The sequence below is a fragment of the Cyprinodon tularosa genome, unplaced genomic scaffold (genome assembly GCF_016077235.1).
Source record: "Cyprinodon tularosa strain WSP-4 unplaced genomic scaffold, ASM1607723v1 ctg31, whole genome shotgun sequence".
NCBI lineage: Eukaryota > Metazoa > Chordata > Actinopteri > Cyprinodontiformes > Cyprinodontidae > Cyprinodon > Cyprinodon tularosa.
In genome coordinates this window covers 3,035,343-3,050,923 of record NW_024039019.1, presented here as the reverse complement: position 1 = coordinate 3,050,923, position 15,581 = coordinate 3,035,343, and the positions used below count along the sequence as shown (strand labels likewise).

The 15,581-nt window shown below is 35.0% G+C and overlaps 1 protein-coding gene across 2 annotated transcripts in view; it reads left to right on the top strand.

The window, feature by feature from the left end:
* nlgn2b (neuroligin 2b) overlaps positions 1 to 15,581 on the top strand; it is a 137,018-nt gene that overhangs the window by 110,364 nt on the left and 11,073 nt on the right. The window contains exons 6-8 of one of the 2 annotated variants that reach the window (XM_038292241.1): positions 11,588 to 11,853; positions 11,973 to 12,126; positions 15,047 to 15,407. In XM_038292241.1, coding sequence (XP_038148169.1) covers positions 11,588 to 11,853; positions 11,973 to 12,126; positions 15,047 to 15,407 — 781 coding nt within the window. Of the gene's footprint in view, positions 1 to 11,587; positions 11,854 to 11,972; positions 12,127 to 15,040; positions 15,408 to 15,581 lie in introns of both variants that reach the window. The other variant, XM_038292240.1, reaches the window with a different exon arrangement.

Here is a 15,581-nt window from a genome sequence, read left to right as displayed (position 1 = left end):
TTAATAATCAGTTTAAAATTTGACATCCATCCATGTAACTTTAACTCTGTATGGTGTTAGTTACCCACCAGTCTGAGAGGTCTTGATTTTGACACTAATATGTAAAATGAACTCTGAAAATCCCTAGCACTAGCTATATAGTTAATTTTACACTCATTTGGAGTGGGACCAAATAGAGTGCTAAAGTAACACCTTTTTTTTTTTTTTTTTTTTTTTTTTTGCTGTGCCAGTGCTCAAGTTTTGTCACAGATTCTCAGTTAAATTTAGGGCTAAACCTTGGTCGGACTGAGTTTTGTGTTTCAGATCATGTGCAGTTAATTTTCTATCATGTTTAAGTTTGTTTAGGTCAGATCTGATCATGGCACCTTTTACCACATATCTGTTGTGCCCCCTTCATAGCTTGTGAAGAACTTTCACTCATCAGTAGCTTTCCTTCTGCCACTATTCCAAAAAGCAAACTTTGTGAAGGGCATGATTACAAGTTGTTCTTGCAACATTTGCTGTTGTTTCATAAGCATTGCAACTTAAGATTCTTTATAATGTAGCCACTTTAACCATTTCTGAAGCTTTTACTCTAAACTGAGTAACTGTTGCTTGACCTTTATAGTGCTGCTTGTTTTCTAATAAAGCCAAAGACCTTTACAACACAGATGGATTTATGCAGTAATAACTTTACACTCAGCTGGACCCCTTATTTTCTAATTGTGTGACTGCTGGCGCCAATTGGTTGCACTTGATTTCATTTAGTTGTATTAAAAAAAGGGGGGGGGGGGGTGAACAAACATGTGTGGCACAATTAAGATAAAAAGAAGTACACTTATTCTGATAGTTATTGTGAATTATGTATCACTTTCTATTAGTCTAGCATGTATAATAGGTAACTTAACCGAAGATCAACAAGTTTAATCAATCAATCAATTTTCTTTCTTTATTCTCAACTACAATTTGTATTTGCAATGTTTGCTGTGTTTCAACACTGTATTAATATATTTTATGGTAATTTATTGAAAACAAATCATTTTAAAGTCTTACAGAAAGAAAAGATTCATCTCTTTAAATGGGCTGAAAGATCTCTCTTTCTCAGAAAAACAGAATAATCTGCAGTTGAATCTGATCCGTTTGTAAGTGGGCGTTATTTTATCTGAAGGATGCATTTTATTCCATAGAGGAAAATCCAGAGTGCTGCTCTTCAAGTGAGGAACTTACAGACGCATCAACAAACACTCACACATGCCCATTGTAGCTACATAATATGAGGGAGAAACCAGGCCTACAAAGAGAGACAGACTGTCTGCATTTGGTTAAGATTATCACTGCGATTACTTTACAAAGCCAATAGCCATTTGCTGATGTAATTAGGAGCAAAATAACATTTATGTCCTTCAAATTCAATTTGCTTTCACATGTAATAGCATCAGGACATGCAAAGCAATAGTTTTTAATCTAAAGACAGATTTTTAACATTTTAATGATACATACCATGCTTCTTGGGTTTCCGAAAGTGACCATAGTTGCCTTTGATCAGTCTCCTGCTGACCAATTTATTATAGCTAGTTTTACGGCAACCCTTTCACCACACATTACCAAAGCTATGCTTCAAGCTGATCCTAAACAAGTTCTGACTGCAGTGACCAAAACATTACTGAGATGCCATGTTCCTCTTATACCTCTAAGTAGGTTCTGCACAGCCTAAACATTCACTGCGGTTCAATATAATATAGAGTATAAAAGGTTTTTATATAGGTAAGTCTGCAGACATATCGCAGCAGACTGAAGATAAACTGATGTTGGCTCAACGTGACTACTTTGCATGTGTGCCAAAACACCCTTAAGTCATCTCTGTTGTTCCCTGGTGCTTTATGTTGGGGTTTTATTCTCAGGGGTTCTGCTTTTATCTCTTCTAAAACAAACAATACATGGGTTGGAAGCCAAAATCTTAAGGTTTAAGAGTTTCCTCAACAACATCAAGTCATTCAAGATTATTTCAGCCTCATTTTGCAGAAAAACATCATTTTTGTTTCTTTATACTTTGCTTTTTTTGAGGTAAGATGTAATTTGTCTCTCGTTTTATCTTCAGTTCTCTGATTTTACTATTTATAGGTATGATAGTGTATTCTTTAAAACACATTAAAATTATAATGCAATTCAGCTTATTCATATAGCAGAAATTAATCTTGAGGCAATTTTACAGAGACATTATAGTCAGGGGGTCAAATGTTTCTGTCAAGGAAAACTAGTTGATTGCATCGAGTCAGTGGCTGTGTCCAAAAACTAAAATCCTCAATAACTATATAGAGCGGGAATATATAGTGGACTTTATAGTGAACTCAGTTAACTGACCGTTCACAGATCATCACTACTTTTTTCTCCCTGTCTGTCACATAACTCCACCATATTTGTTCTCTCTTGCTGCTACAACAAATCCCATGATGCTTTGCGAGGAGAAGTTTCGCAAAGCAAATTGGGATACACCTGCTCGTCTCGTGTCCATGAAGGATCATTACTTTTCAAGGTGCATTGTGGGAAATTTTCAGTCCACTACTCTTTCATCCACTTCAGACACTTATCTAAAATAGCTTACCCACTACATACTGCTATATGTAGGGATTGGGCCAGACCTTCGGACACAGCCATTGACTTCCAAGACATGCTCCTAGTGAATAACCCATATATTTTAATGGTAGCATTTTATTTAAAAACTGCAAATTAAATTTAGCTGAGATGATACAAAGAAAACTACATTGAATGACTTTAAGATGACACAATCATGCTGGATTTACATATATATATTTATATATATATATATATATATATATATATATATATATATATATATATATATATATATATATATATATATATATATGTTTAAAGCATCTTTTTAATTGGATGCCATTCTCTACTCAGTTTAACAGTAATGGAAATGATAAGCAATCATATTTGCTTAGTCAAAAATAAAGTTACCCTTGCATGAGTATTGAAGTTTGCACACAGGATTTCTTCAGTATGTCATTTAACTCAGTAGAAAAGCTCATTGTAGATATTTAACGGAGTTACATCATTTGAAAATGCGCCTAGAACATCAAAGTCAACGTTCAGACAAGTAGTATTCATTGTGGTCTTTAAAGTGATCTTGGCCCTGTAGTTCTTCTTTGGTATCAGTTTAAAAATATGTCTTCTTTCCAGTTTCATAAAGACATGAATTTAAGATTTTATTCATCTGCTTTCAACACTTTGACCTTTAGTTCAGCAATTCTCCCATTTTTAATGACACCCTGTATGGCATGCTTTCAAGTTGAGGAAAAAGGATAGGATGGTAAATGAGACAATTAGCAGCCAAGGTTCAATGAAAATCGTTAAATAAGAAGAAAGCCTGTGGAAAAACTTTTCAACATCACTTTAAAAAATAACAAGGAAAACTTTTTAGAGACATTTTTAAAGAAATTAGGGATGACTTAAGCTAGACACTGATGATAAACCTTCGCTTTCTTCTCCACTTTAGAGTGCCATATTATTATCAGAGCCATCTGCCACGTAAGCCTGCAGTGCAATAGTAAAATACATTTTTTTATCTATTTTATACCGACTTAAAATAGCATAAGATAACATTGGGATTTATTGGGCACATTTATACTTTCGAAGTGGGTAAATAAATGAAACTGGCATTTTCTCATCTCTAAAAGACCCACCAGATGTTTGTTCACTAATCCTCTCATGTGACAGTGTTTGGTAGAGCTGAGAGGAGGGAGAGAATGGTGCTTTAAACGTTCAAATTATTACTTTACTGTTAACCTTCACACTGACTCAGTGACCAAGGGCAGATTAAAAGAGTTTATCTGAAAAAGGAAGCAAGTCGTCATTTATTCAAGAGGACAGGCTCAGTTCAGAAAACAATCAGAGAAACATTAAAAAGACACTTGGTTTAAACCTCAGTCAATGTGTGATTCTTGATCATTTTTATATTAGATACCGAAAACATATTTAAAACCTTTGGGCTGTTATCATTATAAACCATAAAAAATTGGCATATGATTCAATACATAAACACAACAGTTTAAAATGTTTTTTTAACATAAAAATATGGAAGAGCTTTGATATTATTTTTATTGGTTACAGCTCTATAGGGATCTTTTTCCTGCTTGAAGGTAAAACACCCCCTCAGCTTTTGACTTTAGCAGCCTTGAACGAGATCTCTGGATTGCCCTTTATTCTGCTTTATCTATATTCTCTTCACTTTTGACCTGTATACCTTTTCATCAAAAGAAAACTCCCCACAGCATGACTCTGCCACCATCTTGTGTCACTGTGTGTCAACAATGGGTGGTGAGGTTGCTCAAGGACCCAGATGCAGAGACAAGGGAAGCAGAGATGAGTTCTGAGAGGTTTAATAGCAGACAATTGGTAGCAGAGGCAGAAATCCAACTTAAAATATAAAACAAACCAAAACCATGGAGACATCAGGGGAAAAACGAATCTGAGGAACCGAGGAGAGACGAGCAGAGTATATTATACAGCAACAAGAAGGAACCAGCACTGACTGACTGCAGAGGTGGAGTATTTAAGGACAACCAAACAAAAGGATGGACTAACGAGCTGAATGGGGAGCAGGTGTGGGTGGAACTGGCAAGAGGGAATCCAAGGGGAAAGAAAACAATCACAAGGGGGCAACAGAGAGTAACTAAAGAATACTTGAAGATCATGGAAAAATAAAAACAAAACAACTGGGGCCTGTTTTTTTTTTTTTTTTGATTGATCATTTATTTCGAACACTTAATAAAAAGCAAATATAAGTAAATTAATAAAGTCATAAAAAAAAAAAAAAAAGAAGAAAAAGAAAAAAAAAAAAAAAACATATGTACATCCCATCATGTTCGAAAAGGAGTAGGAAGAAGTAATAAAACGTATTAAATCCTACCCCTGTTCTATATTAACATCTACCAATGTTTAAGCATACATACATATCTATATATACAGACACACACACACATACATATATACATATATATATATATACATACACATACTCATAGATACCTATACATATATATACACACATGCATACTTACACATACACCCGTATCTCAAACACATACACACATACATGCATATACATACACACCCCAATTACTATAGACAGTATACACATATCTCTATCTACGTACACGTATATCCATACATATCCATAAACCAAAAACCCTATTCTCTCACACTTTTTTTTTTTTTTTTTTTATTATTTCATCTCTCTTGACTTCTTATCGATTTTAATTCATAGTGGCAGAGCAAGTTCTATTCCCCCTCAAGCCCCCTCCTCCCTGTATCTTGTAAAAATCATTTGTTTATATTTGTTTTTAAACTGGTTGATGTTTGGACATTGCTTCAAATCCATGCTCAGTCTGTTCCATAGCCTCACTCCACTATTTGTTATACAAAATCTTTTCCTTGCAGTTCTGTATCTTTGAATCTTAAAATTAGTTATCTCCCTTAAATCATACCCCCCCTCTCTCTCATAAAACAAATTTGTCAAGTGACTTGGTAACAGCTTATTTCTAGCTTTAAATAGAAATTGTGCTGTTTGGAATTCTATCATATCATAAAGCTTCATGATTTTAGACATTATAAATAGTGTGTTGGTGTGTTCTCGATATCCAACTTTATGAATTATTCTCATGGCTCTTTTTTGCAATATGAACAGTGGCTCTAGTGAACTTTTATACAGTATGTGCTTCCCCATACCTCTATACAGTAAATTAAATGAGGTAAGACCAAAGAACAAAACAGAGCATGGAGTGATTTGTAATCTAAAAAATATCTTACTTTGGCTATTACAAAGATGCTTTTAGATATTTTAGTGCTGATGTATTTAATATGAGACTTCCAGCAAATCTTGTCATTTATTATCACCCCGAGAAATTTAGTTTCATATACTTTATATCAACCCCTCCTATCTGTACCCGTGCATGATGATTTAGTTTTTTGTTACCAAATATCATATATTTCGCTTTACTCAAATTTAGTGACGGTTTATTTGTATTTAGCCAGTATTTAATATTAATGAATTCTGAGGTGATAGTGTCCAAAAGTTGCTGTAAATTCTCACCTGATCCTATTATATTTGTGTCATCCGCAAATAAAATAAATTTGAGTTTTTGTGATATCTTACATATGTCATTAATGTACATGATGAATAATTTAGGACCCAAGACCGACCCCTGTGGTACACCACACACAATGTCCAAACATCTTGACTGATGATCTCCCATCTTCACAAATTGCTTCCTGTTTTTTAAATAACTTCTTACCCACTCTAGTGCCAGTCCCCTGATCCCATATTGCTCTAATTTGTTAATTAATATATCATGATTTATAGTATCAAATGCTTTTTTTAGATCAATAAAAACCCCAACAGAATATTTCTTGCTATCTATGGAATTTGTTGTTTCTTCTATTAGTTCAATTAATGCTTGTGATGTTGATCGATTTCTTCTGAATCCATATTGATTATCTGAGAGTAAATTATGTCTTTCTATGAAATTGTCTAACCTGTAATTGACAACTTTTTCCAGAATTTTTGAAAACTGTGGGAGAAGAGAAACCGGTCTGTAATTTGTGAAATGATGCTTGTCCCCAGTTTTGTACACAGGAATAACTTTAGCTATTTTCATATTATTGGGAAATTTACCGGTTTGTAATGATAAATTAAAAATATACATTAATGGTTTGGAGATCCCATGAATAACCTTTTTTATTATTTTCATATCTATTTCATCATAATCAGTAGATGTCTTGCTTTTACACTCGCTAACAATATCTATGATTTCCTTCTCATCCACAGGTTTAAGGAACATTGTGCTTGGATTTCTATCTATTAGATTATCTTCATTGAATGTCACTGGATGTTCAATTTCATTTGCAAGTTTTGGTCCGACATTTACAAAAAACTCATTAAACTTGTTAACCGCATCATCTATGTTATTTATATTTTTTTCATTTTCTATAAAATACTGTGGATAATTAATATTTCTAGTTTTATTTCTAATTATACTATTTAAAATATCCCATATACCTTTTATATTGTGCTTATTCTCATCCAGTAACTTCTTGTAATAATCTTTCTTACAGTTCCTCATAATATTAGTTAACTTATTTCTATACTTCTTGTATTTATCTTCTGCTTCCTTAGTTCTATGTTTTATAAATTCTCTATATAGTGTATTTTTCTTTTTGCAAGCATTCTTCAGTCCCTTTGACATCCATTGATCATTCATATACTTTTGTTTTCTGTAGTATTGTTTAATTGGACAATTTTGATCATATAATATTTTAAATGTTCTTAAAAATTCATTGTATGCTTTATCAGTATCATTTTCTTGATACAAGAACTCCCAATCTTGTCTTAGTAACTCATTTTTGAATGCATCCATAGTTTCTTCAGACCTCACCCTTCTGTACAGTGTTATCTTGCCCTGTTTATTTTTAATTTGATCATCATTATAGATTGTAAAGACTGGAAGGTGATCACTGATATCATTTACTAATAATCCGCTTACTGTATTATTATCCATTTCATTAGAAAATATATTATCAATTAACGTTGCGCAGTGAGTTGTGATTCGGCTGGGTCTGGTAATCTTGGGATGTAACCCAATACTATACATTGTATTTATAAATTCATCCGTCAACTTATGTTTATTTGGATTTATCAAATCTATATTAAAGTCGCCACCAATAAACATGACTTTATTGTTTGCACTTGTGTAGTGATCTTCCATCCAGTTTTTAAAAGTATCTATATTTGAACCTGGTGTTCTATATATACAGCTTACAATGATATTTTTCTTTTTTGTCCGACTTATTTCTATTGTTATACATTCAAGCACATTATCTATCACAGTTGACATATTTTCTATCACCTTATAATTATAATTCATATCCACATACATAGCTACACCACCACCATTTTTGTTCTTCCTGTTCACACACAACAACTCATATCCATCAAGTTCGAAATCCATGCCCCTTTCATTATTAATCCATGTTTCTGATACCAAAATTATATTAAACGACTGTGTAAATTGATTTAAATAGTCCTTGATCTTACTGAAGTTAGCATACAAGCTTCTACTATTGAAATGGATTAATGAGATTTTATTTTCAGTCTTAAAAGTGTTGTTATATTGGTCATCAGTATAATATTGGCAGTCATCATTATTAAGAAAAAAATTAATATCTGGGTCAATATCAATTTGATTGGCCTGTGATTTGTATGCAGTATGTTTTGAAGTATTTGATTCCAGATGGTTCAATTCAACAAGTTTTCTTAACAATTTTTCCGATTTCGGATGTGTAGTTTCAAGTGTCATATGAAAAGTTGTTCAACATACCATTGTCCAATGTCTTTACGATTGTTTTGGTGTGCTAGTGCGTGGATGAACAACCAATTTGTCGTAGCGTAGGTAGGCAATGTCCCCTCTCTCTCTGGCAGCTTTCAGCTCAGGCATCAGCTCTTTCCTCTTTTGCTTGACTGTGTCTGTGAAATCCTCGTTGATGTAGATTTTTGTTCCTCTGAGAGACTTTGCACGTTGTAATATGGTCTCTCTGTCCTTATACCTGAGGAATTTAACAAGTATGGGCCTAGTTCTTTCGCCTCCGCCGGGTTTCCCTATGCGGTGTCCTCTCTCCAGCTCCACCTTGTGCTGTAGTTGTAAATTCTCCACCAGTATCTTCTTGATTTTCTCCTCTGATTCAGCCCAGGTTTCTCTGGGTGACTCAGGTACTCCCTCAAATATGAGGTTGTTGCGTCTTGTCTGTCCTTCCAAGTATTCCATTTTATCTGTTATTTTCAGCAGACTTTCACAAACTTTGTAGATATCTGCTTGCATGATTTCACATCGCTCAGCATGTTTTCTGCTGTCACTTTTCAGGTCATCCACTTCTTTTTGTGTGAACTGTAGGCTTACTTTCACTTCTTGTATGTCCTTTTCAGAAAGGAGGTTAAGTGAAAACTCTGAGTTTGTTAACGCTGAAATGAGGGAAACTCTGGGTTTTCTGTTTCAGAAAGGGAGGTAAGTTAAACCTGAGAAAGCAGAGTAAGTCAAGCCCGTTTCTGAAAGAGAGGTAACTTAAACTCAGAGTCAGTTACCATGGCAATTTACTCTGTGAACCTAACCTGGTCGGGAGCAGGTTTTCTTCAGAAAATCCAGAGTTTATTTTGGTCTCCTCTCCTTTTTTAAAGAGGAAGTGGTGTTTAAACACCTCATTGATTCTTTGGGGACATACAGTATTCATTGCACACATTTCAGTCACATAGAGCGCATCAAAGGGAATGAAATGGGATGTCCTTTTATGGATGATCCTGTTTGTAAAGCCAGGTAGCTACTCTACTCCCATGATGTGCTCAAGGCTTACCTGCTTGAAGTATGTTTTTATATTTCATTTTCAGCTGCTGCCATGTTCTTTTGATGCCTGCAGGATTGCACCTATCCATGAAAACTAAATTACGTTTAATAAAATACTGTTCTTCCAGTTTCACCTCTGATATTATAACAGTTGGGTAGGTTACTCTAAAATAGTTCTTAATTACTAGCTACAAATTTTATCTTCAACAAGTCTAATTAGATTAATGTAATAATTACTGTCTCTAGAAAGTATTGGTCTACTTACTAATTTGTTTTACTTACTTATTAATTACTTTCTAAATCCCAAATCAACCTCAACCACTTGAACAATACAAGGAGAGACAAGAAACTGCACTTCTAATGCTTTCAAATAAACAATATTCAATTGCATGAATTAATCTTAAATTGACCAAAGTGTGTAACTAGAGGGAGAAAGTTCAAATCAAAATATACCTTTAAAATTTGATATTAAACACACTATTGTTTTATAGTCTTTAATTTAATTACAGTATTTATATGACTTAAGTAACTTAATTCATTACACCCAACACTGTATAAAAGTAATTAAAATGTAAACTTACGCATTGACTCTAGCAGCTATTTTCCCCCAAGCTAACTCTCTCTCCTTCGCCGCTGCAGCCGTGTTGCTTTTTTTTTTAAATACATGTTCAAATTCTGCATATGCTTGCATAAGCACATCCAGTTCTGCTGGTGAGAAATATGCACACCTTTTTTTGCCTGACGCTGTTGCCATGGTGACTCGTAATATCTGTGCTCCATTGATAATGGCTTTTTATAGTTGTGGTGCACGCGCTTAACTCAGAGTCAGTCAATTTAGAGTTGATTGAACTAACTCATTTCAGCTGTTCTGAAACCCAAAACTCAGAGTTTCCAATCTCAGGATAAGTCAACTCAGAGTTCAAGTTTTAACTCAGAGTTGGTTGAACTTCCTTATTGAAACAGGCCCCTGATAACAGAAAACTGAGTCACAACAAATAAGAACCTTAACACTGTGGGGATCTTATGATTATAATGAAGTGTTAGTTTTTCAGAAACAATTCTTTCCAAATCTTTGTTTTGTCCATATGCAATTTTGGACCATAGTTGTTCTTAACTTCAAATAAAAATTAGAAAGAACAGTCCAATGGTTTGAAAATGCAGAAATTATAAAAAAAAAAAACACCTGAATTTTTTTTTTTTTGTGTGTGTTGTTGGATGATTTCTGAAAAAGGCTAATACATGCATCACAATTATTTTCTTTTGAAATTATGTATCAAATTACTAACTGCTTTGTGTGGGATAATTGCATAAAATCCAGATAATAATAAAATTGGTGTTTTTTTTTACTTGAAAAAGCTCAATAGGTTTATTTGATAGAGCAAATTGTGCAAAGTACTGTATCATCATGATGATAACTCTGTTTTTTATTTCATAAGCCTTTTTTTTTTTAATATTGTTGATACTTTGTGTCAATCCTAGAGGGTTTTGGTAAAAATCAAAGTAACTTTACACTTCTTGTTTACAAAGTAAATGAACAGAGTACTGCATAAATTTGTTCATTTGGACGACAGCTGTAGCAGCTCAAAGTGCGATGAACAGTTTTTAAGAAGTACTGAATGTTATGTTTTTGCAGAGGAGAGATGAGATAAAGGAGCAGGGTTGGAGCTGCAGCTGAGAGGCTTTCTTAATTGATTTCACAGGGAGAGGAGCGTGGGTGGGGCACATGCAGAATATGGGGGGGCTTAATTATTAATGACAGAATCTGCAGATAAAACAGAGGGACAGAAAGTCTTTTTACATAACAGTGCATCGGTGCAACAGTGCGAGGAGTTTTCTCCTTCTTTCAGTCTTTCTCACTTCATCCAACCGGCCGACTGCTGGGTGCAGAGTTTGTTACTGTTTTTCTTGCTGCCGACTCGCGCTGTACGGAATGGAAAAAAATCAATTTTCTCTTACTAATGTTCATAATGATCTTCTCCAGCTGTTAAAAGCAGCATGTTATCCTTTTCATCCCGCTTTGTACATTAGAGTCTTCAATTGTGCCTTCCTCAACATGTGCATTATTTAAAGCACTCACACTAGAAGGCTTTATAATCCTCTTTAGCTGCTGAACAGAGGTGTGACAGAAGAAATCTAACCCAAAAGAGAAGGCGTATTGCATGTCTATTAATCTATGGTCTTGCTTGGTGTAGGTCTGTTCCAGAGGGCTATCGCTCAGAGTGGCTCAGCTATCTCCAGCTGGTCGGTCAACTACGATCCACTGATATACACCAAAGTGCTGGCCAAGAAGGTGGGCTGCACCGTGAGAGACATGGCAGAGCTGGTGGACTGTCTGCGACGGAAAAGTTACCGAGAGCTAGTTGACCAAGACATTCAACCAGCTCGCTACCACATTGCATTTGGGCCTGTGGTGGATGGGGATGTGGTGCCGGATCACCCAGAGATCCTCATGCAGCAGGTGAGAATGACTTCCTTATTCCTGGTAAGATTCTATGCAACTGTGACAGAGGTCTTTTGCTCCTTTAACAACCGCTCTGTTTCTGATTACTGTATCATTCTGTTCTGACCTGGTTTTAGGGCGAGTTTCTAAATTACGACATACTGCTAGGGGTCAACCAGGGGGAAGGCCTGAAGTTTGTGGATGACAGTGAAGGAGAAGACGGGATATCAGCAGCTTCATTTGACTACACAATTTCAAACTTTGTGGATAATCTCTATGAATACCCTATAGGTAAGATCACAATCTCTCCTTCCTCAAAATCTCTAGCTAATCCAACACTGATATCTGTATCTGTCTAATTTGCAGTTTGAACTGTCCCCGAACACCTTCCTAATTATAAAAAAAAAAAAAAAAATGGAATCAAGATGAAGAGGTTTATAAAAACGCTAGATATATTCTGTAATTCAAAACCTTGTAGAATCACTCGGAGAGGAAATAATTTGAAGTAATTTCCTGCTGGAATAGGTTATTATTCTCTCCAATGCAGAGAAATATTAAATCTAATAATATTACCTTAGGTTAGTCATTTACGCACAGATTCTGATAACTCTCATCCCAGTATGGTAAATTGTGGTTTTTGACTGGACTACCCACATTATATTTTGATTCACTTGTTCTATAGCAGATTTGGTTTGACGCTTAGGATCATGTCCTCTTATTGGTTATTTTCACCAAAGCTGTTCCCAAGGTTGGTGCATAAATTGTCAACTAATTATCCATGCATTTGATTAGACAGATTTTTTTTTTCGTTATTGTTTAGTTTTCTCAAAATACAACTTTTTCATTTTTGTGTGCCACAGTTTAACATCAAGTATGCCCTTAAAATTATATCTTGTATAATGAAATACCTAATTATTAATTAACAATGTTTGAAATATAATTAAAAATGCTTGCAAGACAAAGCAATAAAAAGCCATTTTTTATTTTTTTATTTGTAAACAGGATGATAAATATCTGCTCTGATTTAAATAATCAATTTAATTTCCACTCCAGAAAACCAGCTTATACTATAATTATCAATGGTGGCCTTTTGTAAATGTTAAATTCTTTATTTAATTTCTCAATTTAATTTTAAGGTCTGAAGCAAACCTAGACAATCTATCAACACAAATCCTATTATTAATCTCCATATTAATATAAACAATTTTTCAGAATCAGAATCAAGTTTGTTGCCAAGTAGATTTGCACTTAGAAGGAATTTGACTTGGTGTTGATGGTGCAGACAAAATAGATTTACATACAGAATACAGAATCTATATATACAGAATACAGAATATATAGCTATATACAATATAAAACATACAATATACTTTATACAATATATAACGTATAGCTATATACTATATACACTATTGCCCTAATATTCTGAGCACAATTTATTATAGGTGTTATAAACAACAATTGAGAAACCTGACCCACTGGTCTGTGATCCAGTGATAGCTCTAGCAGCACTAGAAAATAGGCATTAGACACAACTTTTGGAGCTGAATTTATAACTATTAAATAATTAAAAGATCATCACTCCTTTGGAACAGAGTTGAGGTTCAGCTCTATGCAATGCCTCTTATACTTCATGATTGATGATGATAAACTACAGAATAGGAAAATCTTTACTATTTTCTTTATTAGACATATCAAAATAAATTCTAGGTTTTACACATGGAACTCAAAGGTATTTTGAGTGGTTGTTGGTTTCCATGACTTTGGTTCCAGGTGAAGTAGTTCCTTTCTCGGTCCCAGCATAAAGTTGGTAACAGGTAACAAAACTGATAACAGGTTTACTCACAAGAGAAAACCTGTTATCAGTTAGAAAGTTGGGTATTTTAGAGGTTGAATTAAATTAGAGTGGGAATAGTTTGATAAAAAAAAAAACTTTGATAATCCAATTATACCCTTTGACAAATGGCTTAACATCTGACATTACAATGCTGAGAAATGCAGAGAAGTGATGTTCTATAAAACAAACACACCACTGTATTCAGTTGTGAGTATTTAACCCAAAGCTATGGTCAATGTCTTGACTGTGTTTCATTTAGAGGCATAAAAAGACATCTATGATTGCAGTATTAATCTAGCTGCTGTTTACTGCCCGCCCCCCAGAAAAAGAATAAAGAAAAAGAAAGAAAGAAGGTTTGCAGTCGTGGCAGACTGAGATTGAGATTAATATCTGATAGGCAGTTTGTTGGTCATGTGTGTGAACGCACCTTCTCGCTCACCCTATGATAGGGATGCAGTCTGGAGGAGTACTGACGGTTTCCCCCTGTGAATCTCCTTTTATACCAAAATGCTGCCAATAGGCCATTATACAGTAGTTGTAAGCTAAAGACATGTTCAGTGGTTGTCTGGAACATGTTAAATACGTTGATATGTGTTGGACACAAGTTCTTGATAAGTTATGGATATGCACACTCATAGGTTTTGGATAAGCTAGACACCACGACTTATGAGAAACTTACACTTAGATTATGTGAATGATCAGATAACTTACCTGTAACTTATGGCCCATATATGGCATATGCCAGCCTATTCTTGACACACTCGATGCATGCCGACGTGTGCCAGTGTGTTTCAGCATACATCAGAATGTTCATAACTTATACAAAAGGTACTCATAACTTATCCAACATATGACAGCATTTTTGCCAGATTTTTCTTATGTCAAGCATACGCTGTCTAAATCGTCAAGGTGTGTTAGGGGCTTTAGAAGCTATAATTTCAACTTAAGAGCAAACCCACCATAATTTGGTAGCATTTTGTTCACATACCTTAAACCCCTGTCCTTGGGATGTACTCTGACATGTCAGCATATCAGAAGGCTGCTGGCTGTAATAAATAGTGTTTAGCCATTAATGCAAGTGGCCAAAGAAAAATGGGAAATGTTATTAAAACATCTCACAATATTTCTTCTAAGATCATAGTAAATGCATAATTAATTCTATCATGTCTCTGCTCCACATTGGAAAACACAGTTTAGCTCTTAAAACACCTGCTGACCAGTTAATTAACACCTCTGGTTAACAAACAGGTTGCTGCTCGGTCTGTCAACAGGTTTCTGTATATTTTTCTTTCATTATTACTACACGCTGTTTTTAATAATCACTTATATCAAATCTTTTTTTCCTTTTGTTGTTTTTCTCTTTGCAAGGTAAAGATATCCTAAGGGAAACAATAAAGTTTATGTACACAGACTGGGCTGACAGGGACAACAGCGACATGCGCAGGAAGACCCTCCTGGCTTTGTTCACAGACCATCAGTGGGTGGCCCCAGCTGTTGCCACGGCCAAACTGCATGCAGAGTTTCAGTCACCGGTCTACTTCTACACCTTCCATCACCACTGTCAGACCGAGGCACGGCCAGACTGGGCAGACGCGGCTCATGGAGACGAGATCCCATATGTGTTTGGCATCCCCATGGTGGGAGCCACTGACCTTTTTCCGTGTAACTTCTCCAAGAACGATGTAATGCTCAGTGCTGTGGTCATGACCTACTGGACCAACTTTGCAAAGACAGGGTAGGTAACAGGCTAAATATAACAGAACTGATAGTGATCTGCATTGAATTAAGTTAATAGTGCCTTCCACACTTGTACCTTAGGTAAAAGGAGTTCAAAGGGACACTAAATCACTGATTATGTATTTGGGAATAATTTCTCTGTGGATTTGGTCGCAGGTTTTAAGAAACCTGC